General features: G+C 35.2%; 1 protein-coding gene across 3 annotated transcripts in view; it reads left to right on the top strand.

The window, feature by feature from the left end:
* Positions 1–24,840, top strand: part of TRPM7 (transient receptor potential cation channel subfamily M member 7) — a 127,587-nt gene that overhangs the window by 11,260 nt on the left and 91,487 nt on the right. For all 3 annotated transcript variants that reach the window (XR_005023123.2, XR_008992605.1, XM_036877409.2), the window contains exons 2-4: positions 16,899–16,978; positions 20,162–20,200; positions 22,155–22,353. Coding sequence is in view for 1 of the 3 variants with exons in the window: in XM_036877409.2 (XP_036733304.2) it covers positions 16,899–16,978; positions 20,162–20,200; positions 22,155–22,353 (318 nt within the window). In the remaining 2 variants the exon portion in view is untranslated. The remainder of the gene's footprint in view (positions 1–16,898; positions 16,979–20,161; positions 20,201–22,154; positions 22,354–24,840) is intronic.

The raw sequence follows: 24,840 nt of genomic DNA, 5'->3' as shown, positions 1-24,840 counted from the left end.
TAGCCATTGATGATTGTTGCCAATGATCATTATTTCATTCTGGGTTTCTCTTTCCCCTTTCTTTTTTGGGAACCTTTCATCATGCAGTTAAATTTTAGTCTTATATGGCTGTTTTAAGTTTGGTACCTGGAGGCAAAATTCGAGTTGGGATTAGTTTAGAATATGAACATCATTTGGTTATCTATGGAGATCTGAACTGAGTCATTAATGTGAATGTATATAAAAGAACTTAGATGTGTGTCACTTTTAGAAGGGGCTTTGCAATTATTAGATTAGTTTGAATATGAATGAAATGTTTGACTTGGAGAATTGGATTTCTTCTAGTTTACCTTTATAAAAAATGGTTGACTCTAATTTGTCATGGGAGTTCTGTGTGCTTCTGTGGTCTGAGAGGCCATTTCCTCCCCCAGCTTGGGGAAGTTTTCCACAATTATTTCTTCAAAGACATTTTCTATCCCTTTTTCTCTCTCTTCTTCTCTGGTATTCTTATAATGTGAATATTGTTCCCGTTTTGATTGGTCACACAGTTCTCTTAATATTCTTTCATTCCTGGAGATCCTTTTATCTCTCTCTGCGTCAGCTTCTCTGTGTTCCTGTTCTCTGATTTCTAGTCCATTAATGGTCTCTTGCATCTCGTCCATTCTGCTTTGAAGTCCTTCCGGAGATTGTTTTATTTCTGTATTCTCCCTCCTTAGCTCTTGCATGTTTCTCCCCTTCGCGAGGCGCTCAGTTCTCGCGGGTGTGGATGTAGTCTGGCTGTTGTCCTGTATCTTCTGGTCCTGTATCTTCTGGTCTCTCTTTTAGGGATGGTTGTATTTGTTGTATTTTCAAAAATATATATATTTTTGGGAGGAGATTCCCACTGTCCTACTCACGCCACCATCTTGGCTCTGCCGGTTGGCTCTAATTTGAATTCAGTTAGTACTTACAGGTATTTTGTTGTCCCTTTGGTTCAGTTCATCTTGGGTTTAGAAAATACTCTATTTCTTTTAGTGTGTTTAGTTTCCTAACCATTTAAATGCTTTTGAACCTTGTTTAAGTTTCGATGTGTGAAGTAAGCTCTTTTAAGTTAGTAGGCTTGGCTCTTGACCTAAGCATCTTTGCCAAGTGACACTCTTTCATTAGCATCATTGTTAACCTTCTCTGTCTGTAAAAGGCAAATGATAATCTTTCCTCTACTTGACCTCAGAGTAATACTAGGATTCTGTGAAACACCGTTTGTCCCTTGTTGCATCAAGAAAACATGTTAATAACTTAACACTTCAACTGTCTAGCTGTCAGACTTCTGGAAACCTCAACCTTTGGAAACCCAGCTCCTCATGGAAAGAAAAAAAAGCTTTTGAGCCAAGCAGTTATTAGGCATATAGCAACCTTGAGCCTAGAGATCACTGAATAGAAAATATGTGCAAAGTGAAATTTAGTAGGTTTAGTTATCTACTTTCCTCTGACAGTTTGGTGGTACATTGGGAATGACAGAGAATTATCTGAGAAGCAGACAGTTACTATGAGGAGGAGACTGGAAAAACATTGACTAGAAAGATGGGACTCTAAATTACCCTTCTGTATGTGAACGGTCTTCCTTTTCTTTAAGAGTATAATTTACCATCCCCAATACCTAGAAGGGACTTTAACTAAGAAAAGTGTGTAATAGACTAGACAAATTTTCATAATAGTAGTTAACATGTACTAGCATTTAGCTGGGACCATGTTCTAAATGCTTTCTTTACATATGTCAATTACATATATTACTCTCTCAAGAAAATTCCATGACACATATGCATTGTTTTTTTTCCCTCCATTATTTGTATAAGAATGGAGAAGCAAAGTCACTCACCAGAGGTCACAAGGGCAATAACTGGTAGAGTAGGTATTGACTTGCCAAATTTTAGGAACTTGAAGAAGGATCTTGATATTCAAGGGCATGTATATTTGTGAGATCTCAGGTGTTAAGTTAAAAAGTTCAGGTCATTTTAAAAATGTGTTACCTTTAAAACATTTTTGTTATATCATACTCTCTTCAAATGGTATAACACCTACTAGAATTTCCTTTATTACCAAATTTCTGTGTAATAACCTTATGTATGTTATTCATAACTCAGGTGCATACACTGTATTTTGACAAAATGCAGGGACTTACTAGTCTATTGGAATCTGTAGTAGGTCAAAAAAGTCATTATTTAGATAGATTTCTGTGATGGGTAGAACTCTTTAATAAAACTGTAGAAACCTGTCATGAATGTACCAACATCATCTCACTACTCAGAGATGGAGAATAGGTTGATATGGCTTATTTGCAATATGAAGGCTTGAGTTTTGTAATACAGAATGTCCTAATATTTTCTTTAGATGTCTCTTTTTCAGGTTAATATTTGTGGCAGCATCTGAAATCATCAGTGAACTTGATATATGTAATGGATCCATTTAATTCAGTGGATTCTGTTGCTTTGTGAAAATTATTTTATTAGATAACAAGGAGCTGGTAATAAAAATGAAGAATTTAAATTGTACTGTTTGAGTACAAGTACTCAAATTTTTAAAATTAAAGTTTATAGTTTGAGTTCTTGGTAATTGTTTTTTTGTTACATAATTCACATATATGAAAGTGTGATCATAATATAGCAGACATCCATATACTTACCACCCAGCTTAAGAAATAAGTACTACATAGAATATTTTAAGAAAAAAGATAAAATTGAAACCTCCCATGTACCCCATCAAGATCTCTTTCTACTTTCCACATAACTACCCCAAGTTTAGCCTTTATTGTTCAGGCTTTTTGTGTGTGTGTATGTATGCTTTTGTAGTCACAAAGAGTGTATATACATAGGTTTTTTTTGTAGTAGTAAGTTTTATATATATGGAATTATATGCATCTTTTTATAGACCTTTTTTTTTCTTTTTAATCAACATTAGGTTTTGGGGATTTATTCATACATATAAGGTCTAGTTCATTCCTGTTAACTGCAATTTATTGTTACTGTGGACACTTAGGTTCTTCGCAGTTTTTACAAATAATCATGAATCATTCTTATGTGTGTCATCTTATGAACAAGTGTGAGAATTTTTCTGGAATGTATATATCTAGAAGTTGAATTGAGGGTCATAGGGTAGGTGCATCTTCAACTGTAAGGATATTGCCAAAATGTTGACCAAAGTAGTTCTGTGGTTTACACTCCTTGTAGAAGTATATTAGAGTTCCATTTTCTTCAACATCTTTGCCAACACTTAGTTGACTAGATTCTTTTATTTTGCCAGGCTCATGAATCTGAGAAATAGTTGCTTATTGTTTTAATTTGCATGTCCCTTGCCACTAATAATGTTGAGTGTCATTTCGGGTTTGTGTTATGGTTGTCTCCTTTCTGGTTACTTGCCTGTGTATAATAACCTTTGCTCAGTTTCCTGTTGGATTATCTTTTTCTTACTTGTAGTTCTTTATGAATCCTGGATACCATTCTTTTTACGAGCTGCAAATATTTTCTCCAATCTGTAGCTTTTTGATTTTTAATTTTGTTAATGGTAGGCTACTTATTCTTAGGTTGTTGATGTACATTGATTTTTAATTTTAGCATAATTTATCAGTATTTTCTTTAGAGCATGTACTTTTTCATATCCCGAGGTCATGAAGTTTTGCTCTTTGCATTTTTTTTTTTTTTTTAGGAGAGCAAGGTATAAGCTTTTATTTAGAAATAAAGTGAGAGGAAAGAGCTCCTGGCTCATGCCAGGAGGGGACAGGAGAGCCCCTGCTCTTTGCATTTTATTTTGATCATTCTAGTATTTCTTCTTGGATCTAGTGTGAGAGTTTATATACATATAGTTTAATATTTCATATTTTCTCCTGATTTGTATTGCCCTATCATGCACCAGATTTCCTTACGTGCAAGTTTCTGTTTCTAAGCAGTTCATTCCATTGTTCTGTTTGCCTTCCTTTGTGTCAATTCATCTATTTTGATTTTTTGGCAACATACTTATCTTTTTAATCCTGAAAAGATGAGTTTTGATCCCTTTTCATTTTACTAATACTTCTTTATATGAAAATGAATTACTCTAGGTAAGACTTTGTCTAGAATACCTGAGGGAAAAAATACTACTGTTTGAGTTAAGTTGAGGTTGGTGACTTTTTCAACTGTGTGCCATGTCTTCAGTTATTTAAAATCATGGACTCCATTGTATGGTATGATAGCAACTGGTCACACTTCTCTTTGGCAAACATTTTTTTTTGCAATTCATTCTTTTTAATTGGAACATTTCAAACCCACTGGAAAGTTGAAAGAATAATGCAACAAATACCCATATATTCCTTTACCTAGACTCAACAACTGACAAGTTTTTGCCATACTCACCTCAGTTTGTATATACATATACCTTATATGTATACATATTCATTTATTTGTACACTTCTCTTTATCCAACCATCCCAAACTGGGATTTCCATATCATGACATTTTGCCCTTATAAATTTCAGCTTACATCTCTCAAGGACAAGAACATTCTCCTACATAACCACAACACCATGATCACACCTAGGGAAATCAACAGTACGATAAATCACCAACGTTGAGTCCATACTCAGATTTCCTAAACTGTCCCCAAAATGTCCATCATAGCAGATTATTCTGGGATCCGGAATTCAGTCAAAGTCTAAGCTCTGCATTTGGCTGTCAAGTCTCTCTACTTTTCTCCAGTGTAGACTCCTCCACTGTCTCATTCTGACATTGATGGTACTGGGTCCTTTAATAAGCCTAGGCTACTTGTCCTGCAGAATGTCCCATATTCTTGATGAATGACTATTTTCTTGGGATTAGATTCAGGTGACATTCCTGACAAGAGCACATATAGGCTGTGATGTGCATCTTCCACTGCATCTCATCTCAGGAGACACAAGTCAGGCCACTTCATGATTGGCAATGCTAAGGTACAGCTCTTAGTTAAGGTGAGACTACCATTGTAGTCTCCACTGTAACAGTATGTTTCTCTCCCTGCTATTATAAATGATCTGTTGGTAATACTTTGAAAAAAAGTGAATATCCTATTCCCCAACAACCATCTTACCCAGTGGCTTCAACATCCATTAGTGATTCTTAGCTTAATCTGCCATTACATGGAGGGCTACAAAATGGGAATTTTTCTAATTCTGTTATTATTTCTGCACTTATTTGTTGACACTGTTTTATAAAGAACAGTTTTCCCCTCCCCACCCACCCCCTTTTTTCCCTCTCCTTGTCTTTTAAACTGTCACTATGGATTTATGGTTTTTTTTTTTTTTCATTTCCCCTGCTATAATCCAATATCATCATTTGGGGTCAGGAGATGGGGTGATCATAATGGGTTTTCTCTGAAGGGAGTATCTTCAAGTTGTCTCCTACATCCTTTCCATATAATCCCATTTATCTTGGGGCAGTTTCCTACTTTGTGGCACAAGGTGCTCTAGGACAACCTGTGCTTTCCTTGCCTCTGTCTTGGAATCAGCATCTCTCCGTGGAGCCTGATTGTTTTTAGTAGGACATGGTACTTAGAAACCAAAATCCAGGTGCTACGTGTGCTCTCAACTTCAGTTTTACAATGCAATTTTAAACCAATATGTTTCTAGTAGGCCTCTGCTACCCATTCCTGGGATTACTGAGGCATTATGAGGCCTGACAGGAATTGCATCATGATGCTGGAAGATGGTTAAACCTTCTTCCTAAGATGAGCTCCACTTTGGTCACCTTTCAGAAGCTGAAGGGTGATCCAAGCCTTCATTTGACCTTACCCAAGAAATTTGTCTACACTGTGTTAAGTAACTTGCCCCACCCTCCTAAGAGTACCAAGTCATAAGACGTTTTTGAACCCCACCCAAGAAAGAGAATATTCTAAATCAGCTTTCATTTCTGAAAAACCTGGATTTAGAGACTGATTTACTCTCCTGTGTCACTGTATTTTCATGGATGGGCATGTTGTGTAAATTTTCTGAGCCTTGATTGTCTTTTATTGTCCCCAGGAAAAACGTATTTTATGTAACTTCCTCATATTGCTTTGTTTTCCATTCTGGAGTCTGGAAGTCCAATATCAGTGTGCCATCATGGCTGGGTGAAGCCCCTCTTCCAGGTTGCAAACTTTTCACTGTGCCTCACATGGTGGAAGGACTCTTTGGCAAGCATTTTCTATCCCACAAATCTAGCAATATTGGGTTGTTAAACAGTCAGGGTAGCAATCACCATGAGGTCAGCAGAAAAGCCAAACCAACAGAAAATGAGATTTGATGTAGTAGGGTCCCTCTTTACAAAAATAGTCTTGATCTGAATTTGATTCAGTTTAATTTTTTAATATGTAAAATTTACCAACTGTCATTCCTCAGAGGCTTTTCTTCTCTCTTTTTTAAATTTTTTATTAAGGTTTTACTGATATACACTTAGGAAGGTTTCACATGAAAAAACAATGTGGTTACTACATTCACCCATATTATCAAGTCCCCACCCATACCCCAATGCAGTCACTGTCCATCAGTGTAGTAAGATGCACAGATTCACTATTTGCCTTCTCTGTGCTCCACTGTTTTCCCCGTGACCCCCCACACCGTCTGTACTAAACATAATACCCCTTAGTCCCCTTCTCCCTCCCTCCCCGCCCGCCCTTCCACACCCGCCCTTCCACACCCCTCCCTTTTGGTAACCACTAGTTCCTTCTTGGAGTCTCCTCAGAGGCTTTTCACCAGTGTCTTTAAAATCCCCTGAGTGGGTTCATATCTTAATTATGAATAATATCTAATCATTAGTAAATTAGTTAAGTAGTTGGCAGCCAATTAACAGTTAGAACTGTACAGGAAGGGCCTGTAAGTGTGCAAGAAGGTCAAATGAGTTTGATTCTGATGGTGGAAGTAAGAGAGTGCCAGCCAAGTCCCCATTTTGCTTTGGGCTGGTCTTAATGTTTCTTCGTCGTTGTCTGTGCCATTGTTGGCATCATGCTGACCTGTGCACAGATTTATCACATAACTAGAAATTTCTAGGTCTCTAGTGTCAATTTTTTTAAGCATATGCATTTTATTATTATGTGGACCCCTTTTAATTTGATTGCCTTTTCTTTTGAGTATGGGTCACATATTCCTTTTTCCTCTTACATGTAGTAATTTTGGATTGTATCATAGAAGTTGTGAATGTGACCTTGTCGAGAGACTCTGGGTTCTGTTACCAGCCTCTTGAAGAGTTCATTTTTTTTTAGTAGTTGTGTGGACTGAATGTTTGTGTCCCCTCAGAGTCCATTATTGAAGCCCTAACCTTTCATGTGATGGTATTTGGGGATGGGGCCTTTGGGAAGTAATTAGGGTTAGATGAGGTCATGAGGATAAGTCCCTTACAAGAAGAAACCCCAGAGAGCTTGAGCTCTCTCTGCACCATGTGATGACACTGTGAGAAGATGGCTCTCTGCAATCCAAGTTGAGAGCTCTTACCAGAAGAAACTGACCCTACTGGCACATTGATCTTAGATTCTAGTCTCTAAAATTGTAAGAAAATGAGTTTTGGAGGTTTAATCCACCCAGTCTTATGGTATTTGTTATGGTAGTCTGAGCAGACTCAGATAATCAGATTCCAAACTCTGTCTCCTTCATTGGGAAAAAAAATATCTTGTTATTTTATTCTTAACTGGGCTGCCTGGAGTCTGCCCTCTTTAATATGCAACATTTAGGGCTCCCTTTCTGTGACTCTCTCCTTCGCAGGTTTTTCCCGCCGCTTCTCAGCTGCTGTTATCACCTTGAATTTAGTATTCTTCAAGCCAGTAAAATAGGGATTTCTAATGGAGTTTCAGTTCCTCAATAGGTATGGAGTGGGGCCTGTCTTCAGACAACAAGCCTTAAAAGATGGTAAACTCGAGTCAGTGCTGCTCCTTTATTCCAAATTTAGACTCCATCCAGTTTCTGCCTGCTTTTTGTTACTCTTCAGTGCCTTTAAGTAGTTTTTATTTTTAGTTAGTCCAGAGTTTATGGTTGTTATCTATGGGAGGCTCCTTTCCAATATTAAGAGAGTCATGGAGTGTTTGTAATTGTAAAAATAGGTTGATTTCCACATGTTACCTTGAAGTAGAATTTTTAAAGTAATCTTTAATCCATCCCCCATCCCCCCCAATTTTTTTGCCATCAGCATCTACCCAGAAAGAATGTGCTGGCATTGATACAGTTGGTGAATAAGATATGATATTAGAGGGTTTATTTATAGTGTATGATCCCCTTATTGTTGAGATAAGAATTTATAATTTATGGAGTTTTTAAGCATTGTTGAGATTTGACTGTGCAAGGTATAACGCTAAAACACCTTGCCTGCATCATTTTGTTTAATCTTCAGAGCAACATTGTGAGATAGGTACTGTTATTAACTTATTTTACAGGTAAGGAAACAGAAATACAGAAACTTGCTTAAGGTTGTATAGATAGTAAGCAACAAAGCTAAAATTCTAACTCTGGTTAATCGACTGCAAAATTTGCTCTTTAACCACTGAAGATTACTACATGATCTTTTAAGTTTCCTCCTTGTGCTAACATTCTGTGATAATAGCTGGTTTTTACTTTAGAACATTTAAGTTTAGGAATTACCAGTTTTGTGTTTATAGTGTGCCACCTCTTGGTAAAATTCAGTAATGCAGCCTAGCAAAAGAAGTGAAGTAGAAAAATAGGAGTTTATGTATGTATTTATAATCCAGAACACATTTGATTGGGTAACTGATGACAGAGCAGAAACTCAGAATTTCAGAAATTGCAGAAACCCATCATGGGAAGGATTTACAACTATCAGCTGGGGTATGTGACTATCAGGTATGTGAAGCCAGTACCTAATGTAATAAAATGAAGAAGGCCTTAAACAGCAAGAATGCTGTGTGTGGGGAGAATATATTTGATGATTACACAAATGGAATTGAGAGGCAGTAAGCCCTTGAAATAAGTAATATTGATGAATAATTAAGGTGGGGAAACTGTAGGAGATAGTCTTAAAATATGCTAATGTCACTATATGTCCTTGTAGGCACAGAATTTGGTAGAAATTGTGAGTATCAAAGACATGATATAAGTGCCTGTTGGCAAACATTTTTAGTAAAGTTTTGATAGAATTTGTCAGTTAAAAACTAACATGGAAGGCTTGAGATTGTGAAGGAATTGTACTGTTTATATTTACTTTAAAAATGAATGATAAAAGGAAACTAGCATGTGAACAAGATGTGCACTATTGTTTTTGAGTAGTTTCATGTTTTATAAAATACAAAAATGAGTACTAAAGGTAACTAAAGTGTCTAAGGTTAGTGGGACTGGAAAAAAGACCATTATTTCTGGAAAAAAGCTAGATATATGTACTCATATACTAAATTTTTGCTCAGTATTGTTTAGGTTTTTGGTTATATCCATATTGTTTATTTAAATGCTTTTTCTGTTGAAATTCCTGCAGGAAAAATAACTTGAATATGTGCATCTAAAACTTTTTTTTTCTCCCTCATTGAAAAGCAACTCTTAATACAAGGATGTGCTAGGACAGTAGAACTCTGTAGAAGAGATGTTAAGAGTCCAAAAAAAAGCAGTATAGGGGAAGAATTGAAAGGCTTGGCACGTGCTTGTTGAATTGAATTGACCCAGTGGGAACATACAAGAACCATTCTTTTGTCAGATTTAGGTTAGCAGACTATGCCATGTGGGCCATACCTGGCCAAAACCTTTTTTGTATGCCTTGAGCTAGGAATGGTTCTTACATTTTTTAAGGGTTGAGAAATAAAACAGGGAATGTGTGAAAGACAGTATGTGGTCCAGAAAGCCTAAAATATTTAATCATCTGGCCCTTTATAGATAAAATTTGCCTACCTGTACCCCCTCCCCCTGACATTTAGAGTATAGCCCTACTTTTCTAAGTGGGGAAATTGAAGGAAGTATCAGTTTAAGGGAAAAGTGTTCATTTATACCCTGATAAGTTGCACGTGTTGTTGGAAAATAATTGTAGAGGTGAATTTGAAGAAAGGATGAAAAACCAGGACTATATCAATAATGTGTAGTGTTTATTTTTTGTAAGGCATCATGCTAAAGTAAAGGATTAGGAAGATACATCTGTTGTGTCCATTCCTTTACTAACTCAGACTCTCATTGCCCCTCCCTCAAAATTGTGATGGCTCTAGCTTTTTCTTGTCTCCCTGCCAGAGTAATCTTCCCATAGAGAGTTCTGGTCATTTTTTATGTTAAATGCTACTTGGGATTCATTTTTTCCCCTTAATATAACTATCTCTTAAAATGTCAGTGAAAATGCTTTTCTTTACATGTAGCAGGATGGCATATGCTGTGAAAAGTGTATACTTGAGATTCATTTTTAGGAATATTTCAGTTAATATCCAGAGTTTTGGAAGCCAGCATTTAGATTTAACTGGAGTATTAGTTCCTTGTTGTAGAGCAATCATTTTGAAGTCTATTGATCTAATTCCTCCATCTCTGTCCCCACCTGGGTTTGAATAAGGGTTGCTTCAGGCAGGCTATTGCTAAGGAGCAGAACAGGAAAAAGAAAAGGAGAAAAGCTAATACTGGTTAGCAGTAGTTAGTAATTAGCAATAACTTCTAGGGGAAGTTTGTTAGCCATTCTGTTCTTTCTGTTTTTTCTCATCATCAGAAAATACATACATAGTGATCACATAGGAATTCCCTTTTTGAAAGTAATTAATATATCTACTCGTTAGTTTCAAAGAAGATATTTAAAAGGTCGCTTTTTAAAAGCATATCATCAATGATTTTGAAATGCTTATCTTAAATTTTTCTTAGTAGAGGCTTTGTCAGTAGAATCAGAAATAGGGAAACTATTAACTGTGTGATTTTGCACAATTCCCTAAGTTCTAGGTTTAAGTCTCTGCATCAGCAGGGTGGGAATACTGATAGTACTCAATTCATAGGATTACTGTGAGCATAGAATGAGTTGATAATGTATAATACATTTAAAACAGTGCCTGACAAATTCTGTATCTACTAATTAATCTATTATTGTTACATGCATTTTGGGCAAAAGTTTATAAAAGATACAATGTCAACTATACTTTTAGGCAACTTTTTAAATGTGGATTGGGAAACTATAAATGTCTAGCAGTAGAGAAGTCAGAGTTTTGGTTTTCTCTGTGTGCAGTGACTCCTGTAACTGGTCCCCTTGTGGGACCTTGGGAGCATTGCCTATGAGGTTGTACAAGAGATACTGGTTTTTGAGGCATGAGGCAAGGGCCAGATCCTGTACCTCTTCAGTGTGTATCTTGTCACTTTGCACTTGAGCTGTCTGCTGCATGATTGATTGAAGGGCTCCCACCAAAGAGGAAGAGTTGATGCTACCGGCAGCCTGTGATTCCCTGATCTGTTTTTCTAAGGTCTGTGCCAAGTGGCCTATGGTATCGTGGGAGTCTGTCTCTAGTTGTTGACCTAATAAGACCCCTCTTGTGGGCTTCGTACTCCTTTAACCTTCATTTGTTGTACAAAGCAATTTAAAAACAACCCTCAGGGAATTTACATTTGAAAAGATATGGCTCAAGGTGTTTTGTAAGTATAAACCTGTAACTGTAATGTAATGTAACTTGGAATGTTCTACCTCTGACCTAAATTAACTGTATTTTAAGTTTTTTTATCTTCCAGTTGTGAAGTTTCACTAATACATATCTAGATGTGGGTTTCTTTTTAAAAATTCTGCTTAAGAATTCAGTTTTCAGAAGCTCTGAATTGGTGTTTTTCATCAGTTTTGGGAAATTCTTATCATCTCTTTAAATATTGCCTTTGCCATTCTTTCCTTTTTCTCTGTGTAGAACTCTTGATTAAACTTACATTGACCTCTTTCTGTTTTACATGTCTCTCAACAATCCTCTTACCTTCTAAACAGCTTTTATGTGGTATAATGAACATACTGTAAAATTTACCGTTTGTAAGTGTACAGATTTGATGGTTATTAATATGTTTATTTACTTTTATAACCACCACAATCCAGTTTTAGAACACTTCTATCTCTTCACAAGTTTCCTTGTACTTATTAGCAGTTTCTCTCTGCTCCTACTCTCAGCCCCAGGCAGTTACTAAACTTACTGTTCTGTAGTTTTGCCTTTTCTAGAAATTTCACATAAATGGATTTATATAGTCTTGTGTGCCTGGCTTTATCCACTTAGCATAATGTTTTTGAGGTCCAGCAATGTTGTAAATTATCCTTAACTTGTTATTCTTTATTGCTAAATTGTGTACTGTTGTGTGGATATTTTACTATGTTAGCTATTTTGATGCTTTTAGAAGCATACAAGTACAAGCCTGTGTGGACATATTTTCATTTTTCTAAGGAAAATACTTGTGAGTGGAATTGCTGGGTCATATATAAGTTTATGTTTAACTTTTTAATAAATGACCAAGCTTTTCCTTCCCAAGTGTTTGTACCATTCTACATTCCTCCTGGGAAAAAACATGAGTGTTCCAGTTTATTCTTGCCAATACTTGGTATTGTTAGCCTTTGCTTATAGCCCTTCTAGTGGTAGTGAAATGGTATCTCACTGTAATTTTTAATTTGCATTTCCCTAAAGGTCAGTGAAGTTGAGCTTCTTTTCATATGCTTATTTGGTAAAATAAGCATATTTTAGTAAAATGAGTATATCCTCTTTGGTGAAATGTCTCTCCATGACTTTTGCCTGTTGGCTAATTGGATTGTGTTTTTTTAACTGTTGAGTTTTCAGAGTTCTTTATATTATCTGGACATAAGTCTTATAATACCAATATATGCCACCATCGGGTGGAGTATTCTATAAATTCCATCAGGTCATGTTGGCTGATAGTGTTAAGTCTGCTCTCTCCTTGCTGGTTTGTTGCCTAATTGTCCTATCAAGAAAAGGAGGAGAAAAAAAGAGGATGTAAATTGCACAAGGTTGCATTTTATAGCATTTATCTACTCCCATGTATTCCTATGTCTTCCCCAAAACATCTTCCTATTTTGTAAAGAATTTGTTTTTTAACAAAACTCCTTAAAGAGTTCCACTGTATTCTTAATTAACAAAATTGTTCATGCCATGTCCACCTTTGCCCATCTTTCATTCACATGGTAGACTTTAGGTTTATGCTTATGAACTGCAGATGATTTAAATAAAACTTTATATAATTGATACTAAAACAATCTGGGTGCTTCTCAGTGCATGTATATTTCCATTATTTCAGTATGTTATTTGAATATGTTAAATGTCTAGTTCTAGTGTCTGATTTTGGTGGACTTCAGTACCATAGTGTAGCAGCACTGAGCTGCAGTCATTCATTATGAGTTGTTTCTGAATAGCTCACGGGAGAAATTACAAACAAAGCTTTGTCTTGCTTTATACTATTTTTATCTGAATTTCAATAATTAATAAATGACCAACCAGTAAGAATATAACAATAAGTACAATCATTAGTCTGCGTTTTTGTTTTGAACAAACTAGTTCTGATTTTTCTAATAGGGAAAAACAACTTTTTAAATGACAAATCATAGTATAATTTCAGTGCTATACCTAAATCCTGTGTTTTTTAAATAATAAGAGCATAATGAAAATTTTAGCAGTAGGTTAGGTTGATTTGAGTAGAAATTCAACCTCACATCACATGTCAGAGCAGCACGACCAAATGATATTTTTTTCAAGGCACAAGCAGAAGTCACATGAATAAAATGTTTTTTCACTTACAGATGCTCTGCCTAGGTTTGTTATATATGGTTATGGAGTGGGGTAAGAGGCCAGTATTAAAAAATACACCAGCAGTTTAACTGCATGGCCAGATCTCTCGTTCTCAGGGTAGTGCTCTAGGTGTGATCCTGGGTACGGTTCCATAGCTCTTTCATTCATGAGGGAGTAGGGAGGATGGGGATTGCATTTTTAAATAGCGTAAGGCTCACTGAGAAGGGGACATTTGTTCAAAGACCTGAAGGAGGTGATAGAATGCAAGTGATGAGGCAGGATGCAGAGATTCAGAGCACTAGGACTCTAAAGGTTATTGTAAGGATTTGGGCTTTTATAAAACTCCTGAGTAAAATGTGAAGGTGTTGGAGAGCTCTGAGCAGAGAAGTGACATATGATATATTTTAAAAGGATTATTTTATCTCTCTTGAGGAATAGACTGTAAGGTGGCAAGGGTGGCATGAGTGGCTTCTGCAGTAAGCCAGGTGAGAGGTGATGATATCTTGGATCAGAATAGTAGCAGCAGAGGTATAAGAAGTGGTTGGATTCTGAATGTGTTTTCAAAGCAAGCTGACATATTTTGCTCATGGAATTACATATGAAGTGTATAAGGGGGAAATCAAGATGTCACCAAGATTTTTGCCTAAAAAAAGAATAGAACTGGAAGAATAGAGTTGCCATTTACTGATATGGGGGAAACTGCATGAGAAATGAGTGTTTGGGTGAAAGATAGATTTTGGCCCTGTGAAGTTTAAGATGATTGTCAGACATCAAAATGAAGCTGTGGGTTAGGCAGTTGGGTATATGAGCTAGAAGGTCAGGGAAGGATCTGGCATGGAAATATAAATTTGGGAGTCATCCAACTTTATTGATGGTAAACTAGGCGGGAGCACTAAAAGAGTGAATATAATTGGAAAAAAGAAGGTCAAGGTCTGAGTGAATATAGTTGGAAAGAAGTAGTCCAGAAACTGGGGAGAAGAGAAGGAATCAACAAGGAGATAAATGGAATGGCCAGTGAAGGGAAGAAAACCACACTAACTGATGAAGATTTTTGAAGAAGATGAGAATGATCAACTTTGTTAAATGCTGCTGATGTATCAGTGAAGTTGAGTCCTAAAAATTGACCTTTGGATTTAGAGAACATTATTGGTCATCTTGTTTGATACTTATTTCAAGAGAGTGGTTGGCTTTAAAGCCTGACTAGTGGGTTTTGGGAAGAGAAGAAAAGAGGGAAATATCTTTTTCTGAAGGTCTTTACTGTAGATGGATATGAAAACATGGAGTGTTGGCTTGAGGGGGAAGTAGAGTCAAAGTTTGTTGTGTTTTGTTTTATTTAATGGAAAGAATAATTGGGTATTGCATGCTGATAGGAAAGAATTAGTAAAGAAGGAAAAAATTAAGGGAGTATCAGTGGAGAGTGTCCTTTACTTAGTGAAGGATTTGGGATTTAGGGCACAGGAGGAGTGGTTGGATTTATATAGGAGTGCACGTGTTCACAGGAGGGAAGGAAGAATGTATGGGACTAGATAATCATTGGTGGATAGATGGAATAGAATTTTGTAGAAGTTTTCTTGTTGCTTCAGTTTTCTCAGTGAAATGGAATGTAAGGTTATCAGTTGAGAATGAGAATGGGTAAGGACGGTTGGAGGTTTGAGGAGGAGATATGTGAAATCTTACAGGAGAGTGAGAAAATGGTCCACAAAAATATAGTGTGATTGTTGGGTATCATTAAGGGGCATTTGAGGTTTGTGGTCAGGGTTTTAAAGTGAAACCAGAGGACATTGTTTTGCGTTTCTTAAGTCATGTTAATAGTACATTGACAGTATGGGTAGAAGCTGGGAACTGGATTGAATCAGGGTTGGGTTTGCCAGGTGTATTCTAGATGTTAAACATGAGTACTAATACAATGAGGCAAGAAAGATGCCTACCTTTTTTTTTCCTGAGTGGGATTTAGGGGAAGCAAATTCTTAAAAGGAATACCAGATTTTATAGAATAAGAAGGCGGTGGAGGGGCTATGCTAAATGAGCTTTAGGGTATAACAGCATTTTGCTGATGAAGGGCCCTAAGTTCCAGAGGGCATTTTTTTATTTTTAGAATTTTTTATTGTCAGGGATCATTTGTCATTTGCTCCTACTTAAAGGAGAACTGTTGACCTAGGAAATGGCCATTTTGAATGGAGAGACAGAATTTTTGAACCGGAATTAGAGGACTGGGGTATAAACTAAGGTTTATGATTAGGGTACCTGAAGGAGCTGAGAGGAACCTGCAAAACTTCATCCTTCATAATTTTGTCTAGAATATCACTCCTCCTAGAAGTTTCCTTTTGGAATATAAGCTCTTTCTTATGCAGTCCTGGTGATCTATATCTGTCTATCTACACACACACACACAAATATTGTAGAGCCTGAGATCTTAGATCTACTCAATACTAATTTATGGAATTTTGCCTATCTTAATACGTAATGCCACATCGCTTTTTAATCAGTCACCAGTAGCAGGATAGTGAGTTTAGGGATCCAGACAGAAGCCTAAGTAAAGATAATAAAAAATTAATTTTTTAAATCTTTTAAATTTGAAATAATTTCAGGCAGTAAATAAGGGAAGTGTGTTAATCTTTCATTGTGATCCTAGGTTCGTCTTAGCTCCCTATTACTCATTTTTTGCTTTATGTGTTTAAGCTATTTGGTGATGTATATTTAAAATCGTTAATAGCAATCTGGTGAGTCAAACATTTCTAATCATGTAATAACATGCACTATTGCTATTGATGCTTAGTATCTATTTTTTTCTATTATATTTCTTTTGATGAGAATCTGTTTCATGTCTTTTTCTATCCCTGTATCATTAACCATTCTATGTCCTTATGCTTTAGGTATTTATCTTAGAAGTAGAATATTGTTAGGTTTCTTTTTTTTTAAGTTAAGTCTGACAACCACTTTTAATTGGCTTTTAAAAGGTAGGAATCGCACTTATCTCTCTGGCGGTTTTTGGCTCACAGTAGAAATCTCAAACTCTCTCGTTACTGGAAGCAACAGTATCTGCTCAGCACCACACTGGACTTAAATGGAGTGATTCTAATTTTGGTGTGCTATCATCAGTAAGCATGTAGTAAATACATAATATTTAGTAAATTGAAAAAAGTTAAGTAGTATAGAATTAGTTCTTTATATAATCTAGTGATAAAAATACGATATGTATCAGTAGATTATTTCCTTGTAAGTAGGCTAATTTATAAACCATCTTTTAAAACTTTCTGTTTTAGTCCCAGAAATCCTGGATAGAAAGCACTTTGACCAAGAGGGAATGTGTATATATTATACCAAGTTCCAAAGACCCTCACAGGTAAGCATACCTTTGTTTTCTTCTAGAAATTTTGATGTAAATTACATTGCTTTTTATTTACTAAAAACAAAAATTATTAATTATTTGTAGTTACTGTTAATTTTTGTGCTTACTGTTAATTTCTTTTAGGATTGGGGGAAGGAGATAATAGCAAGACACCAGTATTCTGGAGTTCTTAATGACATTTGCAGCATAAAACCTCTTCTTCAGAGGGTGCTCCATCTCTAAAATCCATTAAATCATACTGGTGTATTACAAAGATAAGGCAGTGAAGCTTTCTTTTTCAATGGATTCACTGATGTTGAGAACTTACAAAATGTTTGCGTATCTGTTTACTGGACATCTGTTGAGTACACAATGCTATGGTTCAAGCCAAAGAAACCAATATGAACCTAATAGTTGCTCTTTTGTTTGCCAAAATATAAATCAGCACCTACTAGAAAACTAGCATTGGAGACTGCAGGCATCTGATTGTCTTTCAGGTTGTTAAAATGACTTACCAGTAGAAAAAAATTTTAAGTAAAGGATATTAGCTAAAAACAAAAGAAAAGGTTGACCTTTTGAGGTATTAACTGAAGAAACATTTTTTTCCTAGAATTTCTTTTTTCTGAGGACAAAAAGTAGGAGAAAGCTTAAAAGGGCAAATCAAAGATGCAGTTACTTCCTAGCCTTACAGCTCACCTCTCTTCATAAGCACTTAGGAAAAATTAATTGGCAAAGGAACTTAGAAGATTTTTGGATCTTCTTACCTTTCCCATCTCCTATCAAACTTTGTTCTCAATCCAGCTTCCTTTTCTGCAACTTTTACTTTTTACTTCCTTTTGATGTATGGCTCTTTAAAAACATAACCAAATAATTTTTTATTGACTGGTGTATTTTAAATCATAGCGTCTGTCATTATTATTGTTCAGAATGGGTTCTCAGTCAATATTTGTTGAATGGAGTTTCTAAGCTTTTGTTACATTTCATAAACCTACTGTTTGAATTCAACATATGTCTTCGGCAGAAAAAAAATTCCCTATTTTGAATATATCTCTCACTTAAACAAATTTCTGTTGTAAGAGTAATGTTAATATACATGATAAGTTCTGAAAACTTTTAAAAAGTAGATTGGTTCAGTACTCAGTTTCAGTATGTCAAGGCAGTCATTATTGACATGTTGGTGTGTTTATTTTTGATATTCATAGCTTTTGCTTTAAAATATTACTATATTCAGTCTATATGTAAAATATTACATCTGCTTTTTAATAAAATGTTATAGTAAATGTTTTTTCATATTATAGATATTTTGTACGAATGCTAGTTAATATTTTGTTAGCTACTACTACAATTGGTATACCTATTCACTATTAGGCATTTGAGTTTTCAGTTTTTAGCCATTATAAATTAAAATTAGGCCATAATGAAGATCTTAGTGGATAAAACTTTTTATATTTAAAGTTTTCCCATATTATATGCAATGCCAAAAGTTTTCCAAAACAATTAAAGCAATATACATTATAACCAGTAGTGATGAGAATACCTGCTTTACTGAATATTGACAAGAGTAACATTTTCCATCATCTGATAGCTAGAAAATAGAATATCTTAAATTTGTATCTCTTTTACTATTGAGAAAACTACTGAGATTATGATTGAAAAAACATTTGTATCCATGTTTTTTAATATTCCTGTTTTATGTAAATTCTGTAAATGTTATTTCAGAGGCATTATAATAGACAACCTTAATGTCTCTTCCAATCGTTATTAGGATTTATTTGAATTGCTTACTAATTATTAAAGATATATTTTGTTACAATGTAAACATCACATTTCTTGACCAGTATGGATAAATGACATTTCTCAGGTCAAATAGCTCTTTAATTCATAAAGATGGGACAGAATTTAGATTTCTTTGTTCAGTGTGCCAGTTCTAAGATAAGACATTGTTCTTTCATTAAGTGAAAATTATAGTTTTCTTTAAAGAAATATATAGATTGTATTATTATTAAGGAGTTTATTTCCTTTAATTTTATTAATTTCATTTTGCAATTGAAATAATAAAAGTGCTCATTATATGTTAAAGAAATCTCATACTGTTATTAAATAACCTTGGTTGTAGCCATCCATGCAAGACATAATTTACAGACACAGCTGATCATTCTTTCTGTAGTAGTTGAATTGTAAAACTAATCTTTTATGAATAGGTTAGTATGTGAATTTACAAGGTACCAACAGTTCTAAGTGAAAGTCTCCTTCTACCACTGTGCCTTTACTGTAAATTCCCCTTCCTAAAGAAAACCAGTGTTAACCTATTCCTGGGAATACCTTCCAGAAATAGTGAGATACAGTCTTCTCATGTCCAAGTAGATGTATATTTATTCCTTCTCTCTTTTAAAATACATACTGTTTAGCCTATTGGGTTTGTTTCTTGGCAGCAGCCACTTTGTCCTTAATTGTTATATCCTTTTTAGTTACATGTCTGAAACAATTTCTTCTAGTAGTCCCTTACTGATGGAAGTTTTAGCTATTCTGTTCTTTTTCCTTTTAAAAAAATACTATAGTGAATAACCTTATACATTAATTATTTCACGCATATGCTACAGATTGTTTTTTAGCCTAAACTTTTAGTATAGGAATTAGAATTTGAGGAGTCTACATATTTCATTTTGATGAGTATTAGAGGACAGTTGCATCAATTTATATTCCCACCAACAAATCGAGACTACCTTTCTCTGTATTTTTGCTAAGATACTGTCTTAAAGAATTAAAAAAAGTCTTTTCTAATCAAATGCCTTTTCATATGTATGTTTTTACTGTGAATTGTCTATTCATGTTTTCCTTTTTTGATTTGATAAAGCTCTTTATATATTGGAGACACTAACCTGTCTGCAAGTATTTTTTCTCACTTTATCTTTAGACTTTATCAGTGGCATATTTTTGCCCTGAAGAAATTTTGTATTTTTATGTGGTTAAATCTGTCAGTCTTTCTTCTTATAATTTCTGAATTTTATGTCACACTAATTGTATTTAAAATATGGAAGCTATGCAAATTTAAAAAATAGTTATTTGAATGTATGAATCAAAGGTATAAAATTAAACAATATATAATTTTCCTTTCTTTTGTACTTTTATATAGATTTTATATAGTTTAAACTAAAAAAAAATTTTCCATTTGAATTATACATTTACCTTGTTTTATAGATGTCTTCCAGGATGTCAAATTTGTCAGCAGCTTGTCAGGTAAGTTTAAGGACATATCTCCACTACATAAATCTTGAAAAATGAAACTGATCTATTAGAAATGTAAGTAAGAATACAGTGGGATAAAATTCACATGCCATTATGTTTGAGAGTTTCTAAACTCCTTATACTTGGGAGTTTGTAAAGGATTAGAAAAGGCTGCTTGATACTCAAGTGCAGCTGCCCAAGCAGGGTTCTAAAGTTGAATGTGAATTGGTTGGGTAAAGACTTGAGGGAAAGGGATTTTAGGAAGAGAGAACAAGATGTAAGAAAGCCTGACAGTGAAAGTATGGTTCCGTTAGGAAACTGCAAAATGTGTAGAATGTAAGATGGCTGTTGGAGAGATCTGAGACTGGAGAACTAAGTAGAGGCCAGATCATTTAAACTCTTTGTGTACTGTGTCACTTAGTTTTGATTTCATGTTAAAAGGCTGTTATATAGGGAAGTAACATGCTCCGCTTTCCGCCGTTCCTCCCTCCCTCCCTTCCTCCTTTTGCAGTTGACATTTTGAGGAGATTGGATTGGGAGGGGGAAAAAACTTTTGAAAGTTTGGGGTAATTCTGGCAAAAAAATGAAAGTCTAAATTAAGATAGTGGCTATAATGATGAAGAGAAGTAGACATACTTGAAGGGATTGATGAGATACTTGATAGTGTTCCACGGGTCACTCACATTCTTTTCTGTTTGTTCCTCCCAGTCTTTCCTCTCAGTGTTTCATCTTGATGTATTCTCTTGCTTTTTCCGAGTTTACTGGTTTTCTGTTTTTCTGGTGTCTAATAGTTGTGAATTCCTCCCTACTTTCATTTCAGATATTATCCATAGATGTTTTAGTTAGCCATTAAAAAAAAGTATTTTGCAGTTCCTCATCATGTTCATGCTTTTTTCCTCTACTTTCCTGAGCATACTCTTAAAGTTAGATCTTATTTATAATAGCTTTTTCATGTCCTTTGTTTTTTTGCTAATTCTGTGATCTCTGTACAATTTCAGGGTCTTCATTTAGTGATTTTTTTTTTCAGTTGTATTTTCCTGCTTCTATGCATGTCTAGTAATTTTTGATGGGTGCTACACACTGAATTTTGTATTTTGGGGTGCTGGATTTTGTCATATTCCATTAGGGAGTTTTGGCCTTATTTGAGCATGCAGTTAAGTTACTTTGAATCAGTCTGATCCTTTCAAGACTTCATTTTGTCAGGACATGTGTGGTCTAGGTCTAATTTAGCCCTTCTAATTACTCTTCTAAGGACCATATTATAGGCCTTCGATATCATGAAATCTGTTAACTCTGGCTAGTGGAAACTATCTGTTCCCTGCCCTTTATGAATTTCAGTTGTTATTTGGCCTACAGCTTTATCGGCTATAAGGAGATACATTTGCATATATCTGGTACTCTTCTATGTAGGTCTCTCCTCTTTTGTTTTCTGCCCCACAAACTCTAGCTCCTGTGTCTTATACAAACTCTGTTAAGATTTTTTTTATATCAAATCAGTGAGACTGCCTGGCTTCATTGGGTTCCTGTTTCCTACATAGTGGTACAGTAAGTGATTCTCGGTAGAATGCAAACTCTTTCTCTGCCCCTGGCCCCAGGCCACCCTTGTTATCACTATAGATTAGTTTACATATTCTTGAATTCTATATACTGGCTACTTTGGTTCAGCATAATGATTTTGAGATTCACCCATATTGTTGTGTCTTTTAGTGGTTGATTCTGTTGTTGAATACTGTGCTATTACACAGCTATAACTCATTATGTAGATGTCCTACACTAAATTTAGATGACTATGTCATCAAATGCTAATGTATTTGTACTACTTCAGTGTTATGTAAAGGTAGTTATTGATATCCTAAAATTAAAGAGTCAGATTATTTTCATATTCTTCATTGGTTCTTTCAAGTTCAGTTTTTCACTGACCAGTTTTTTGAAAGGTGTTTTTAAAATGTCATTTTTTTCCCTGAAGGTGTTTTTGTGGTCGCTTGGTCAAGCAACATGCTTGTTTTACTGCAAGTCTTGCCATGAAATACTCAGATGTGAAATTGGGTGACCATTTTAATCAGACATTAGAAGAATGGTCTGTGGAAAAGCATACAGAACAGAGCCCAACGGATGCTTATGGAGTCATAAATTTTCAAGGGGGTTCTCACTCCTACAGAGCTAAGGTATTTGATTTTTTACTTCATTACTCTTGTTATCTAAATATTATCTGATGATTTATATCACACTGTATCAAAATTATTTCTATATATATTTTGAAATTATATAGGTGCATACAAATACAGAATTGTTATATATTCTTGGTGAATTGAACCTTTTATCATTATAAAATGTCCTACCTCTTAATTTTCCTTGATAAAATCTGCTTTTTCTGAATTCAGTATATCTAAGTTTCTTTCTTTAAGTTTTCCTTATGTTTAAAAGGTATCTTTTTAAGTAGCATGTAATTTTTTTTAAGTTTAGTCTACTTTCTCACTTTTTCTTAATTACCTTTTCGTATGTGTCTTTGGATCAAGCATTTTTTATTATTTCCTTTCTTCCTTATTAGCATATTATTTGTACATTATTTTTCAATCTTTAAGATTAATCTTATAATAACACTGTAAGATACATTTAAAGTAGTTGTTCTTATATATTAGTACTTTTACTACTTCCTAGGCAATGTAAGAACCTTTAGAATACTTGCAACTGCATTTATTTCCTTCATGACTTATGTGCTTCTCTTGCATGAATTTTACTTCTTTGTGTATTGTAAACCCCCAAAATATAATTATTATTTATTTAGACTCCCCAACATTTTAACTTTTTATGTTGTCCTGCCTGCCTCCCTACATTGATGGGAAAACTAGTGCCAAATGGTGGGTCTACTTCTCCCAACTTGTCCTGTTCTCCTGCATCCTGCTCCTGCAATTTCTCATTGCCTTGGTTGCTCTCTGATGCCTTAAAACAGATGTTAGTTTCTTTAGTTCTCAGGAGGCAGAGCCAGTCCAAAACAACCTAGTCCATCATTGTCTGAAGTGGAATTCCTTATTTGTTCCTAACATAATTTTTTTAAATTTATTTAAATTTCAACTTTTTCCAAACACTACTTTATGTACCTAAGTGTAAGTCTGGGGAGAAGAAATCCCAGGGCAAAATACTCTAAAAATCGAAATCAAAGGGGGAAATAAAGTTTAAAACCCGTTTACTGCTTACAAAGTACAGTCCAGGGCCATCTCCTCTGCTCCTGAAGAAGCAAGCCAGCAAGTCAGCCCCTCCCTTTAAACTCTCAGGTTCAGACATGCCCTTGGTTGCCCGGGTAATTACCCATTGACATGGAGATGAACTTCTCTCCACCTCTGAGGATATGCAAATACACTAACGCCAGGCGAGATACTCTGGAAATGATACAACAATTTTACACACATCAAGTATAATAATGAGTTAAAACAAAACAAATACAAAAACATTTAATGTAGAGTAAGTATCCTTACAAAGCATTTTTAAGGGACTCTGGAGTCTGCTCAGTTTTGTAGAAGAAATCTGATATTTTGGGATATTTTTCATTGGCGTTTGATCTCTGTAAAGGAATGAACAGTATATTGTTTTTCAAAGAATATATCTTAGAGATGATTAATAATACATTCCTTCCAACATCTGAATATTTCATATTTCTTACAAACTAAATCATACAGGTCCTTTAGAAAAAGAGAATGAATCAGAATGGTCATAGCAAGTAAGTTTTGTAATGTCACTTAACAGAAAGGTAGTATTTTTTTATTAAGGTATCATTGATACACACTCTTATGAAGGTTTCACAAGAAAAACAATGTGGTTACTATGTTTACTGTTATTATCAAGTCCCCCCCCATACCCCAATACAGTCATTGTCCATCAGTGTAGTAAGTTGCCAGAGTCCCTACTTGTCTCTCTGTGCTACATTGTCTTCCCCGGGAACCCCCACACACCCTGTGTACCAATTATAATGCTCCTTAATCCCCTTCTCTCTCACTCCCCACCCACCTTCCCCTACCCCTCCCCTTTGGTAACTGCTAGTCACTTCTTGGAGTCTGTGAGTCTGCTGCTCTCCACCCCTTCAGTTTTGCATCGTTGTTGTACTTCACAAATGAGGGAAATCATTTGGTACCTGTCTTTCTCCACCTGGCTTATTTCACTGAGCATAATATCCTCTAGCTCCATCCATATTGTTGCAAATGGTAGGATTTGTTTTCTTCTTATGGCTGAATAGTATTCCATTGTGTATATGTACCACCTTTTCTTTATCCATTCCTCTACTGATGGACACTTAGGTTGCTTCCATATCTTGGCTGTTATAAAATTGTGCTGCAGTGAACAGGGGTGCATATGTCTTTTTGAATCTGAGATCTTGTTTTCTTCGGGTAAATTCCTAGGAGTGGAGTTCCTCTGTCAAATGGTATTTCTATTTTTTAGTTTTTTGTGGAACCTCCATATTGCTTTCCACAAAGGTTAAACTAATTTACATTCCCACCAGCAGTGTAGGAGGGCTCCCCTTTCTCCACATCCTCGCCAGCATTTGTTGTTCGTAGGCTTTTCTGTGTTGGCCGTCCTAACTGGTGCGAGGTGGTATCTCATTGTAGTTTTAATTTGCATTTCCCTGATAATTAGCGATGTGGAGCATTTTTTCATGTGCC

This window comes from Manis pentadactyla, chromosome 11, assembly GCF_030020395.1.
Source record: "Manis pentadactyla isolate mManPen7 chromosome 11, mManPen7.hap1, whole genome shotgun sequence".
Classification (NCBI taxonomy): domain Eukaryota; kingdom Metazoa; phylum Chordata; class Mammalia; order Pholidota; family Manidae; genus Manis; species Manis pentadactyla.
This window is presented reverse-complemented; position numbering and strand designations above follow the sequence as displayed.